The following is an 11722-nucleotide window of genomic DNA, read 5'->3' on the forward strand; positions in this document are numbered from 1 at the left end:
GGGATGATGAGACCTAGTGTTATTGTATGAGAACAGTGGGCACGGGCAACAAGGCAATGAGTTCAATAAGAGTTGTGTCGAAAGTCTAAAGCCAAGATGGATTTGAGATTCTGATGCGACTGACGGGTGCATGCACTCTTATAATTGGGTTAATGAACGAAAATGAGTCAACGGAAAAAAAGGACAGTTTACCATCACGAAATAGAAATTCATCGAATTCATCCGTCTGGCCAAGTTGTCTCATTGCCCCATGCTCAAGGCCGTGGTACCCATTTTGAGAAGCGATTCTCTTATTTGAATTCGGCAAGTCGTGATTGGTCAAAACAGCCGCCACAGCCGCTGCGGCGCTAAACCGCGAAAAGTGACGCTCCTCCCCGACTACCGAACCTTGGGAATCACCTCCACACCCGAAAGCTCCCTCCTCAATCCCCACGACGACCCGATTCCCATCGTCAATTGACACCGTCCCGCAATGTCATTCACGATGCAGGCCATTCGAACGCGGGGTGCCTGCATCGCGCGCCAGTCCCGCCTGACTGGGCTGCGCCAATCGCGATCCTACGCCTCCGGAGGCGACCACGGCCACCACCACGCCCACAACGTCGAGGAGCCCATCGGAGTACGTTCTTGCGCCAATTGATCGTCGATGCGGAGAGTTTGGAAGCTAATTGAGCTGTTTTTGGCGTTGTAGAACTTCTTCTGGGCAACCGTTGCCGTCATTCCCGCTGCGTACTTCATGTACAAGATCAGCCAGCCCGGCAAGGACGGCGAGCCGCCATTCCTCACCAAGAAGATCCACGAGTACTGGCACTACCAGGAGACATGGGCCGAGAGGAGCCACCTTCACACCAAGGCCGTTGAGCAGGCCGGTTTCGACAGGTTGCTCTTCTTCTCCACCCCGGCCAACCGCGACGTCGAACTCCGATTCCCTGAGTGAGCCTTCCCGAATCACGATAATATGACTGGACACTGGCTTGGAAAGCCCAGAGGATGCAGTGCGGCTAACACAACTTTTCTACGCAGGGCCATGTCGAGTCACGCCGCCCGCAACATTGTTGCTGGCTCCCAGACCAACCTGGACCACGTTGTTGCTCACTACAGGAAGCAACATCTCGACGAGGAGGAGCGGAAAGCCCAGCTGCTTGCGAAGAAGCAGGAATGAGCGAGGGGTGGTGTTGTATGATACCGTTACATAGATCGACCCGAGGTTGAATCAAGGCTTTCAGTTCATTTGTTACGTTGACTGCTCGCCAGGATACCGCGAGTCTCGACTTCCTTCCAACCTGATCAATTTCTCTGGCAAGGTCGATGATGTGTGGAAGTACTGGCGAGCGGGACCGACATGCCCCGTTAAAGTTGTGCCTGCCACACCACGACAGTGATGAGCCAAGAGAGGGAAGGGCCGCTGTTAAGGTAGGAAGCTGGATTCAGTGGACTTCCTCATCAGCCATGTAGGATGTGTTCATAGAAGGCGTTTTCCACTCCGGTCTTGCAGGCAGGTGCCATATCCCTTGATCTGTGACTTCAAAACCCCCGTCTTAACCTCCCCCGTTCTCTCCTCGTTTCTGTCCTCGTCACCCCCAGACTTCTTCTTGGACGTAACGCTAACACTGCCAATATCCATCGATCATTACTTCTGCCTTAATTACTATCGACCTATGCACAATGGACCCAAACGCGATTGTTGATCCCAGTCAGGATACCACTTTGGTCGGAGAGTTTCTTGAACGCGTGGCGATGATATTGGAGCAGCGAAACTCGGGGCAACCAAGACCACCCATGCCAACAGCGCCGCCGCCGTTGTCGGCGTTGCCGGCGTCATCGTCGTCTCCCCTGTCGTCCTTGGGACCAACGCCAGAGCGACCAATGTCGTCAGCCCGGTTGCCGGCGGCATCGTCGTCGTCATCTTCCCTGTCGTCCTTGGGACCAACGCCAGAGCGACCGACGCCAGAGCCACCAACGTCGTCGGCCCGAAAAGCGCTGGTGCTACCAAAGCCGGAACCGGTAGACTCATCAGAAATGGCGCCACCATTTGGAGAGTGCCCATGGACAACCACCCTGCCTCTGCCTCCCTGGAGGCCAAATTCAATCTTCCTGTCTCTGGACGAGCCTAAGCACGGGGCACGTCACTCACCGGATGACTACTCGGCCGGGCAAATGATGTCCACCTTGAACGAGGATAACCGGCCGTACTTTTACATCAAGGACCAGCTTATCATGGAGACCCATGTGCTTTGCCGCTTCTAGGAGCGCGGGAATGCAGTCAAATTGCGCCTAGAGTGCGCACAGCACTTTCCTGTGATGAAATACATGCCTCTTGACCCGAACAAGATCACGGCCCTTGACCACGGAATACTTTGCAGGTTCATGAACACCTTGGGCTTCCGGGTCATAGGCCTCAAGGTATGGACCGACGAGAGCCATTGCGTTCCCAGAGGCGATCCACGATGTAACGCAGAGATCCGTGGGCCCGACATGTTTGCCACACGTGACCTCAAAAAGGGCGACGAAATCTTTCTGGCAACTCCCAACTATATCTGCAGGTGCCTCATGTGCCTCGAGGAGGCAGAAAGCATACGGAGAGAACTCAAAGAGGAAGCCAAAAAGCTCAGAGCGGAGCTTGAAGACGCACGCAACAGTAAATCCTCAGGGCCTTTGACGAGGGACAGCAAAAATAGTTCTCAAGAGCAGAACAGGAAAGACGATTCTCGAAGACTGCCGGCCGGTACCCAAGCACCCGTCACTCAAGCATCTCGCGGCCATTTGATCTGGACCACAACACTCACTCCGCACAACTTCAACGACGAGTATGATGGGTCCTCCGAGCAGCCTGACGAGCCTGATAAGATCAATGACAACAAAGGCATTCCTGGCATCAATGTCATTGATGATGTCTCTTCGGATGAGTCCCGCTTGAGTACTATACCCGAGGAATCTGGCGAGGACCGGGACGAGGACGGGGACGGTCACGTCAACATGGACAGCGGCGAGGACGACAGCAACGACGCCGGCAAACGCCCGGACACTCTACGTAACCAGTTACGGAGACGCGACTCCGGGTCTCGGGTGGACGCTCTTCAACCCCCACCAAGACTTTTTGAAGAGCCTTTCGAGCCTCTCAGATCAGAGGAAGACTTCCTTGAATTTTTCGAACAACTGGATCATTGGGGTAAGTCAGTGAGTCAACAACTGGATTATTGGAAAAATGGTAGGCAGTGAGGAGTGGCTACTGCTTACAACGCTGCATTTGCTCTTTGCATAGCTGTTACTGTTTTGCTGCCCAGTGGGATGGCGATAAGGCATATTGATAATCCACAGCGTTGCAGTGATGGCTTTGAGAGAAGCCTCTGTCTTCGTACTGGGGGGACTCGTGGCAGATAGAGAAGTCTTATACATTAGCGTCATTAGTATTGAATGTTACGGAATTCAAGTAGCGCACTTTTGGGAATCAAGCCACAGCATTCAACACAAGACCGCAGAACCGTAGCCTGTGACAGATGCCTTGAAGTTTTTCTACTGGTCTTGATAGGCTTTACAACTGGTTTGCGTTATCATGGAACATTGACGACATGTCTCAATGTTGCCTGTCCGACAGAATTGAGGGTAAAGCTCGTAGAGGTTCTTATTCCATTACCTAGCATAAGGCCGATGATTGTAGTCTCCCCAGCTGATATTGTTTGGCCACTGACTCTGTCTTCAAGCAGGGCAGCAGCGAATCATCATGAAAGAAATTGATACCTCAACCCCATGCGAACCGCAAGTCCCATGCCAGTTCCTAGGAGCGCCAATCCAGTAACACCATTGTGCTAGGACCATTGAGATTCGATCTCCCGCAGGCACCTTTTAAGATTCTCTCGCATCCCCAGAACCGAACTTTCGGACCACAGAGCCCATGTTCCAAGGCGACACCCAGGCTTTCTTCACGAAGCTCGATGTCGTAGGCTGGAAGACGGGGGTCCGATATTCGTATCGGCTCGGGGATACCGGAATCCGGTCGGCTGCGAGGGGGAGACGGCGCCTCCTGGCAGTAACGGCTTCTTTAAAAGCCGTGGACCTTGACAAGCTATAGCGGGGAAAGAGGTTAGCCGCTATCTTCGTTGGGCTCTGACAAGGCGTGGCGAGGTGGAACGGGATCTCGTGGTTGATCATGGAGGGGTTCAAGGGTGGGAAGGTGGGGTCCAGAGTCGCGTGCTTACCTTGGAGTCCATCTCGAGACCCTCCTGCTTGTCGACGAGGAAATCGTGAATGTTCTTGCGCTGGTCGCCTGTTTTGTAGGGGAAAAGTAAGTTAGACTTTGCGCAAAAGGATTGGAAGCTACGGCGAAGCTGGTGGGAGGGTCAAGAGGGAATGGAGGGGAATGTTTGCGACGCACCCTGGAGCTGAATGACCTCACCGAGGTCCTGGTCCTCCACAATGGTACCGTTGCAGGCGAACTTCTTCTTGATGACCTTCAGGATCTTCTTCTGGTCGAAGCGCTTGGGGAGACCCTGGATGGTGGTGAGGGTCTTGCGGCCATTGCGCTGCTGGATGCGGATGTGGATGTAGTCCTGGCCTTTCTTGGGATTGTTGTTGCCCTCGCCCTCTTCGGCATCAGCGAAGGGGTCAATTGTCTTGAGGTTTTCGATGGTAGTCATCAGAGGCGCGTGTCGCGTGTAGCGTTTGGACTTGGGATTTAAAAGACGGGGTGTTTTGAGTGCTGGGGTGTGAATGCGCAAATACAGTTGTTGGTTGTGGTGATTTTTTTGTTCTTTGGTTTTGGGGAAAGTGAGTGGAGATTTTTTTGCAAAAGCTTGGATGCGCGTTTGGGCGGGGGAAGCTTGTCAGCTTTTTTTGAGGCTCAGAACAGGAAGAGAGACCAGACTAAGAAACGGTGTTGGTGGGATGAGCAGAAGGCGGGGTGATGGAGGGGTCTGTGCACGAGCAGTGATCTGCCAGTCCGTTGTCCGCAGGTGAGATCCTGCTGGCATTAGATGCAGCACACAGCCACATGGCTGACCTGGTGCCTGCTTTTATCTCTTATCGGCAGTCGATGGCACTAGCCACATATAGACGTTTGTGGCGCTCCATGGAAACATCGCATATCTCTGGAATCTGCCATCCAGGCTTTTTTCAGAAAAGCTTCAAACCTCTTTTTGTTGATAATATCAATATATAATCTCAATCATGCCTGCCGTAAATGACGGCATTGAAGTCCGTGGCTCCAAGGGCGGTGCCAAAGGCGGCCGCTCCATACACGCGACGCGCCGCTTCAAGCCGGGCGACGTCATTGCTCTCTTCGACGAACCGGCCGTCGTCCTCCCGCCAGGCCACCGCGCGCTTGAGTATTGCAACCACTGCCTGAAAAGGCAAGGTCACGCGGGCGTGGGAAAGCTGCGCGCTTGCACGGGCTGCAAGACGGTCGCCTACTGCGGCGCTGCCTGTCAGAAGGCCAACTGGACGCTGATCCACAAGGTCGAGTGCAAAGCAATCCAGTTCCTGCATGAGGTCAAGCCGGCACATCAGCCCGATTGGGTGCCCACGCCCATCAGGGCCGGGGCGCAGGTGATGCTGAGGCCGAAGTTGAAGGAATCGTTTGATGCTTTGGAGGGGCACGTCGAGGAGTGGAGAAAGAACGACGAGATGGACTTGCAGCTTCAGGCGCATGGGGTTTTGAGGTGCTGTGGGCTTGATGCCATTACTTTAAAGGGGCTAGAAGAGTCTTTCCAGGTTCTATGCAAGGTATGGCGTTTTCGATGGGGACAGGAGTTGCACTGACATCCTGCAGCTTCAGACGAACGCTTTCAGTCGGACGGAGGAGTACTATGAGACGGGCGGTGTCTTCTTGGATACGACGTTGGCCATGATCAATCACTCCTGTGTGCCCAACGCGATGGTGCAGTTTGGAGGACGGACTGCCACACTTCGATCAGCCACGTTCATCAACCCTGGCGATGAAATTGAAATTTCTTACGCCGGTAAGCTGGCTTTTGACCCTCGCAGCTTCGTGATTGCCACTTAGTAACCTATGCCAGACCACACACAACCTAAGGGCAAGAGACAGGGCGAGCTCGACCTCTATCATTTCGAGTGTTCTTGCTACAAGTGCGAGCATGATTTAGACGAGTACCAAATCGCCATGAACGACCCGACCATTGACCTCAACAGCATGAGCGTCATGCCTGACATCGAGCGGTTCAAGAATCCACCCGGCGGCGGCAAAACCGATCCTCCACAGGGATTGATGGGCTTGAACATCCAAAAGATCATGCCCGTCTTCCCGCGCGACATGCCACGCGACGAGAAGCGTGAGTGGCTGAGGAAAGCGTACAAGACTGGATCGTATTTCGTGACCACGGGCAAATGGGCCATTGAACCATTTGCGCAGGTGGTAGACGAGGCAGCGTACTACTTTGGAAAGGACCGGGGAAACCACGAGTGCGCCCTCGCTATTGCTTGCTTGTCCGCGTACGATATTGAACCATTCAAACACGTCGCGCCGTTCCATCCCTCAAGACTCAAGGGATTGTCTGCCATTGCCATCGCTTTGTCGAATACGGCGCCCAACCCTGGCAAGCTCACCAAGCTTGCTAGAGACATGGCAGCGCTGAAGAAGTTTCCGCCTGAAAGCGTCAAATTGCTGGAGAATCTGGACCAGGTCTCTCTGTGTCAGATGGTATTGTCGATAGTCGACTTTTACAGCGACCTCGCACCGTCAGCTGACTGGGAGCCTCTGGTGCTCGCGAAGGAGATGCTGAAGGACATTGAAAGCCTTCCTGGTCGGGGGAAAGAGACTACTTTGATCCTTGCGTGGAGGACAGACCCGAAGACCATGGATGACTTTTTCAGGTTTGGTCTTGTTGAGCCGATCAGGACATTGTCCGAGCTTGGAAAGGTTGTGCTAGAAGTAGATCTGGGCATGGACCGCGATCTGTCTGCCAAATGATACCCACTTGATGAATAGAGCAAGAAAAGACTGTTCTTATTAACAGTTGGAGCTTCTAGTTCGTCTTCCGCCTGCAGGGGGGCCAATCGAGTTGAGTTCGTCGGTAGATAAATCTTGCTTCGATCTCTTGGTTCTTCTCTTGTCAATAGCACCTGATTTCGTCAATTTCGGATGGGCAGTTCTTTGGTCGTCAGCTGGCTCGGGAGCTGCTCGTCTTTTGCGAGCTCGAGGTTGAGTAGCCTTTGGCATTGGCCCCTCGGTCAACTGACTTGGTGCCTGGACCTCCTGCTGCAACGTTGTTGTCTTGACCGGGCTGTCTGCAATCCCCAATGCGTCAGGGTAGGTCTTGGGAGAGACTGATTTGGGCGGGCGGTCATCCCTTCCCCGCGTAGAAGTCTCGACGCTGGCTTCTAACCGCTGGACCCGGCTTTTGAAGAGGTCAAGTTCCATCTGCAACGACTCCACTTGGTTTGCTCTGTTTCCAATTTTCGTGATATTACTGGCGAGGATGTCCAGTTCTCTCGGCATCAAGAACTCCAGTTTCGGGTCGTGCTTCCTATGGTGAGTCTCCAGACTTTCTTTCAATTTGGCCAACTCCATCCGTATATTCGCCGTTTCTTTGGCGGTGTCCTTGGCGATACCAAGTGCATCCTTTGTAGCTTTCCTTGCACTTGCAAGCTCCTGGCGAAGATTTGACGAGGCGTTCTCCAGTTGTTGTAGCTGATATTTTGTGGTATGGACTTCTTGATTGAGCTTCTCTGTTTCAACTTTTGCATCCTGACAAAGCTTTCCGATCTCTGCAACGGCAGCGCTTGCTGTCTGAAGCTTACTGTGCAATGGCGATGTAAGAGTGTCTTGGCGGAGAGACTGTCTCATACTCACCACGTCTTTCTTGACAGTAAACATGTCCGCTGCATGGTTGTCGATGTCTCGACGCAGATTCATCATGGTCCCGTTGAGCTTCTTGACCTCGCGGTCAATCCGAGTTATGGTGTCATTGAATTGAGATACCACCTGGTACCCTGCAGTGTCAATCCTTTCAATATCCTCGCGCTGCGTTTCAAGATCGGCTTGTATGTCAAGCAGGTCGATGGATTCAGAAGCAATCGAGGCATGCCCGTCGCTCAAGCCGGAGTCGTGACAGTAGCCTTGTCGGCTGGCTTCTGGTGGTCTCAGATCCAGCGTACGGCGCACCCTCAATTCTGACGGATTGCTTTTTCTGTCAAGAAATAGGACTGAGTTTTGCCGTAGAAGAATTTGCGAGCTAACAACAGTGAGAATGAGCTACTTTGGGGATCTGCTGAACTTACTCGTCGAAAACATGGTTCACCGGACTGCTCAAACATTTGATTCCAATAACTTGTTGGCATTTCGCGCATGCGATGTCCTTTAATTCGCTGCACAAGTAGTTAGCGCTCCAGGCTTGATTCTTGCTTGAGAACTAAAACTACCGCACCATTCAGCCACCAACGTTTGTGGCTCCCCCTTTCTGATGGGCTCAACATCGACTATTTTAACGTCGCCTTTGGCTTCTAGGACCGGACTGAAATATGACTTCCCGATTTGAGTCCACAAGTTGGCAAACTTGGCCAAGTTCGCCTGACAATTCTTACATCTGCACTGAACAGCGTCCATCTTGTCGCATAGCGTAACGTGCAGTTGGCTCGTGATGTGCAGGTGCTAATGAAGATGCTCGCTGGTGAACGATGTGATAGAAGACAGAGACTCTGGCGCAATCAAGATGATGAATCCAAACGAAGGATAAAAATGACAATTATGGCGCCGCTGATGTTGACGCGGGGATTGAATTGTTTTAGTTGCGTGTTGCGACAGGGACGAAGGCACTGGCCATAAAGGTAGGTGCCATTGAAGATGCAGGTCCCTCCAGTGTCCCTACCTCCCAGCGTTGACCAGGGTCCCTAGCTGTGACCGCAGGCCCTATGTCCTTATCTTATCTTTATCGTGTCCCATTGGCTCTCCCCGCAAGAGACCCGTAATTAAAGTTGCGTCGCTCGATTGACAGAAAGTTGGATGGACATTTTCTGGGCTCCCGGTGAAGGTGCGAAAATAATTCTCCATCTTCAACCCCACCACTTTCTCAGAGGCGCGTTGTAACCTCACCACATCTCCAACTCAGCTTTTTGGAAGTTGCTCATCATGGGCAAGAAGAAAAATCGTCAGCCCTGGAGTGCGCAATTCGCAGATGAAGCCATGGCCGACATCAACGCCCAGCCCGCCGACGCGACAGTCAACCCTGCCGTCGACAAGCCGACAGAAACCAGCAATGTTACGACCCGCGAGAGCTCATCCCAGACCCAAAGCAGCGAAAACCTTAAAAGATCTGCCCCGGACGATGATGACGAAGGATGGGAGAAGGTCGAACGATCGAACAAGAAGCGCAAGAAGATCCCCCGCGAAGGCTCCAATAACTATCCCTCAATCAAGTTCTCCACGAGCGCCAAGATCTTCGGCAAGATCAACCTAGCAATGCTGCGCGACCTCGTTCTCTACATCTTCGCCGATGGTACTGGTCCCAACTGGGTCTCAGTCTCCCATCGACCGAATTTCCGGAAGATTGTGGTATTGATGGTCCCGGGACTCGAGGAAGCCATGTTCAAGGAGGCGGTCAACTTCTCGACGTATAAATCAGGTCCTTCTAGTAACCAAGATCTGCTGGAAACGTCACCTGATGACTACTATCCTCGAGAGCTCTCAGCCGAGAAGCTGCCACTTGCGCTTCAGAGTTTCGCCAAGATGTTCCCTCACATCTGGCCGGTCAAGGCTCCCGGCGACGACAAGTACATGAAGCTTCACTCGCCTTTGGGAACATTCTTGACCGCCCCAATGCCCAAGGATAAGAGTGACAGAAAGGGCCCCAAGCCAGCTCGAGAGCCGAACGGCTGGAAGAACGAGCGCACACGCATCACTGAGTTTCTGGCATCCCTCGAAGAGCTGGAAGTCGCAGGTCACCTCATTCACCCGGCGCTCATCGAAAACGAAGAAAGGAAAGCATCTTTCAAGGTCCCAGACGGGTGGGTTGTGTCAAAGGTCGACAAACTTGAGGACGGCGACGTACCCGAATCGGAAATCGAGAAGGGTAGCGTCACGGCTGGGCGTGAATGTCTAGCACTAGATTGCGAGATGTGCATGACAGGCGAGAACGAATACTCCCTTACACGCATCAGCATCATCACTTGGTCCGGCGATGTCATTATGGACGAGCTGGTCAAACCCGAAAAGCCCATCATCGACTACGTCACGAGGTTTTCCGGTATCACAGAGGAGATGCTGAAGCCTGTAACGACGACTCTTCAAGACATTCAAAAGAAGCTGCTCGAAATCGTTACACCGCGAACAATCCTGATTGGACACTCGCTCGAGTCTGACCTCAAAGCGCTTCGTTTCTCTCACCCCTTTATTGTCGATACCTCGCTCATCTACCCTCACCCACGAGGACCGCCGCTTAAATCTTCACTCAAGTGGCTCACTCAAAAATATGTCAATCGCGAGATTCAGAAGGGCGGTGCTAATGGACACAACCCGATCGAGGATGCTAAGGCGTGCCTCGACCTTGTGCGCCAAAAGTGCGAGAAGGGAAGGCTATGGGGTGCGTCTGACTCTCAGGGCGAAAACCTCTTTCGACGCCTGGCAAGAGCCGGCACAGCATACAAGGCCCAGGGCGGCGACGTTGGCGGTCAAGTCACCGGCAAGACCAGCGCAGCGGTAGACTGGGGTGATCCGTCCAAGGGACCCGGTGCCGGCGCGACGCATCAGATCGGCTGCAAGTCGGATGCGGACGTTGTCAAGGGCGTGATTCGCGCTGTTAATGGCGACCCAGATGGCTTGGAAATCCCCGGTGGCGGCGTGGACTTCGTCTGGGGTCGCATGCGCGAACTCGAAGCACTTCAGGGCTGGTGGAACAGGAATCGGGTCGAGAACGCCAGCAGCGATGGTGGCCCTCCGGACATCGATTCTGCGGAGCTCGATCCCAAACTCGGCAGTTCAGACCTCGAGAGATGTTTGGCTCGTCTCTCAGCCCGGTTGCAGGCCATTCACGATAGCCTCCCACCTTGTACAGCATTCATCGTGTATTCGGGGTCTGGAGATCCGCGCGAGATGAGCAGACTGCAGGCGATGCAATCTCAGTGGAAACGAGAGTATAACACGCCCGGAAAGAAGTGGGATCAGCTATCGGTCAAGTGGACGGACACAGAAGAGCAAGCTCTTCGACGCGCCGTTAAAAAGGCCAGACAAAGCGTTGGCTTCATTGGTGTGAAATAAGCAGGCCAAGAGGGATGGTTTTGCAGAAAGACTCCCATCCTGGAAGTTATCCCTGTTCAGATGAGAGTCTAGGCGGTATAGCATAGACGGTCCCTAGGAATTCGGGAGGAGGATGTTGTGCACTAAAGCGGCTGATGGCTGTTTACAACTGAATGATACCCCTAGGTTTGTCATAGAGGCGGAAATAGGTGCTAGTGTAAAAAGAACCGGGGCAACGAGAAAGCCCAGGATAGTCTTATGAAGAAACGAATTAGATACCTAGTCGTCGGTTCTGTAACTCCTTCAGACGAGACTCCAAAACTCAACGCAGAAGGGCGTCACCTCATTTCTAAAAGCCAAACCAATTCGAGGCACGCAGCGCAGCTCCTTGGCAGTGAAGTGTTTCCTGTTGTATCCATGCACAGCTCACATGCCGCCGCATCGGAATTCCAGGTCCTGTTTAGCCAGGGTCCACACCCCGGTGCCACTGCGCTTATCCGTCGCAGATGCTCTGTGATTGGCTCCCCCGCCTCCGGCTGC

At 53.3% G+C, this 11722-nt stretch overlaps 7 protein-coding genes across 7 annotated transcripts; 4 read left to right on the plus strand and 3 right to left on the minus strand.

Annotated features, from left to right (window-relative positions):
* Positions 1 to 484: 484 nt before the first annotated feature.
* On the plus strand, positions 485 to 1162 carry CGGC5_v013623 (NADH-ubiquinone oxidoreductase 17.8 kDa subunit; the record flags this gene model as incomplete). Its single annotated transcript, XM_032036190.1, has 3 exons — positions 485 to 619; positions 692 to 933; positions 1024 to 1162. The coding sequence occupies 3 exons, from the start codon at positions 485 to 487 to the stop codon at positions 1160 to 1162; spliced, it is 516 nt and encodes a 171-aa protein (XP_031892440.1).
* A 532-nt stretch (positions 1163 to 1694) lies between these two features.
* Positions 1695 to 2424, minus strand: CGGC5_v013624 (uncharacterized protein; the record flags this gene model as incomplete). Its single annotated transcript, XM_066152950.1, has 2 exons — positions 1695 to 2100; positions 2357 to 2424. 2 exons carry the CDS (start codon positions 2422 to 2424, stop codon positions 1695 to 1697), a joined length of 474 nt encoding a protein of 157 aa, XP_066007717.1.
* A 51-nt stretch (positions 2425 to 2475) lies between these two features.
* Positions 2476 to 3219, plus strand: CGGC5_v013625 (uncharacterized protein; the record flags this gene model as incomplete). Its single annotated transcript, XM_032036212.1, has 1 exon — positions 2476 to 3219. The coding sequence occupies one exon, from the start codon at positions 2476 to 2478 to the stop codon at positions 3217 to 3219; it is 744 nt and encodes a 247-aa protein (XP_031892455.1).
* A 46-nt stretch (positions 3220 to 3265) lies between these two features.
* On the minus strand, positions 3266 to 4634 carry sui1 (Protein translation factor sui1; the record flags this gene model as incomplete). The annotated part of the gene is made up of 5 exons (XM_032036223.2): positions 3266 to 3387; positions 3440 to 3488; positions 4055 to 4063; positions 4197 to 4264; positions 4373 to 4634. The coding sequence occupies 5 exons, from the start codon at positions 4632 to 4634 to the stop codon at positions 3266 to 3268; spliced, it is 510 nt and encodes a 169-aa protein (XP_031892454.2).
* Positions 4635 to 5163: 529 nt separating this feature from the next.
* ASHR1 (Histone-lysine N-methyltransferase ASHR1) lies at positions 5164 to 6922 on the plus strand (the record flags this gene model as incomplete). Its single annotated transcript, XM_032036234.1, has 3 exons — positions 5164 to 5718; positions 5765 to 5954; positions 6012 to 6922. The coding sequence occupies 3 exons, from the start codon at positions 5164 to 5166 to the stop codon at positions 6920 to 6922; spliced, it is 1656 nt and encodes a 551-aa protein (XP_031892443.1).
* A 39-nt stretch (positions 6923 to 6961) lies between these two features.
* CGGC5_v013628 (uncharacterized protein) lies at positions 6962 to 8557 on the minus strand (the record flags this gene model as incomplete). The annotated part of the gene is made up of 3 exons (XM_066152951.1): positions 6962 to 8186; positions 8233 to 8319; positions 8379 to 8557. 3 exons carry the CDS (start codon positions 8555 to 8557, stop codon positions 6962 to 6964), a joined length of 1491 nt encoding a protein of 496 aa, XP_066007653.1.
* Positions 8558 to 9079: 522 nt separating this feature from the next.
* On the plus strand, positions 9080 to 11203 carry CGGC5_v013629 (putative exonuclease; the record flags this gene model as incomplete). The annotated part of the gene is made up of 1 exon (XM_032036258.1): positions 9080 to 11203. The coding sequence occupies one exon, from the start codon at positions 9080 to 9082 to the stop codon at positions 11201 to 11203; it is 2124 nt and encodes a 707-aa protein (XP_031892719.1).
* Between the last annotated feature and the right edge of the window lie 519 nt (positions 11204 to 11722).

This window comes from Colletotrichum fructicola, assembly GCF_000319635.2.
Source record: "Colletotrichum fructicola Nara gc5 chromosome Unknown KSG_Nara_v1_contig08, whole genome shotgun sequence".
NCBI classification, from domain to species: Eukaryota; Fungi; Ascomycota; class Sordariomycetes; order Glomerellales; family Glomerellaceae; genus Colletotrichum; species Colletotrichum fructicola.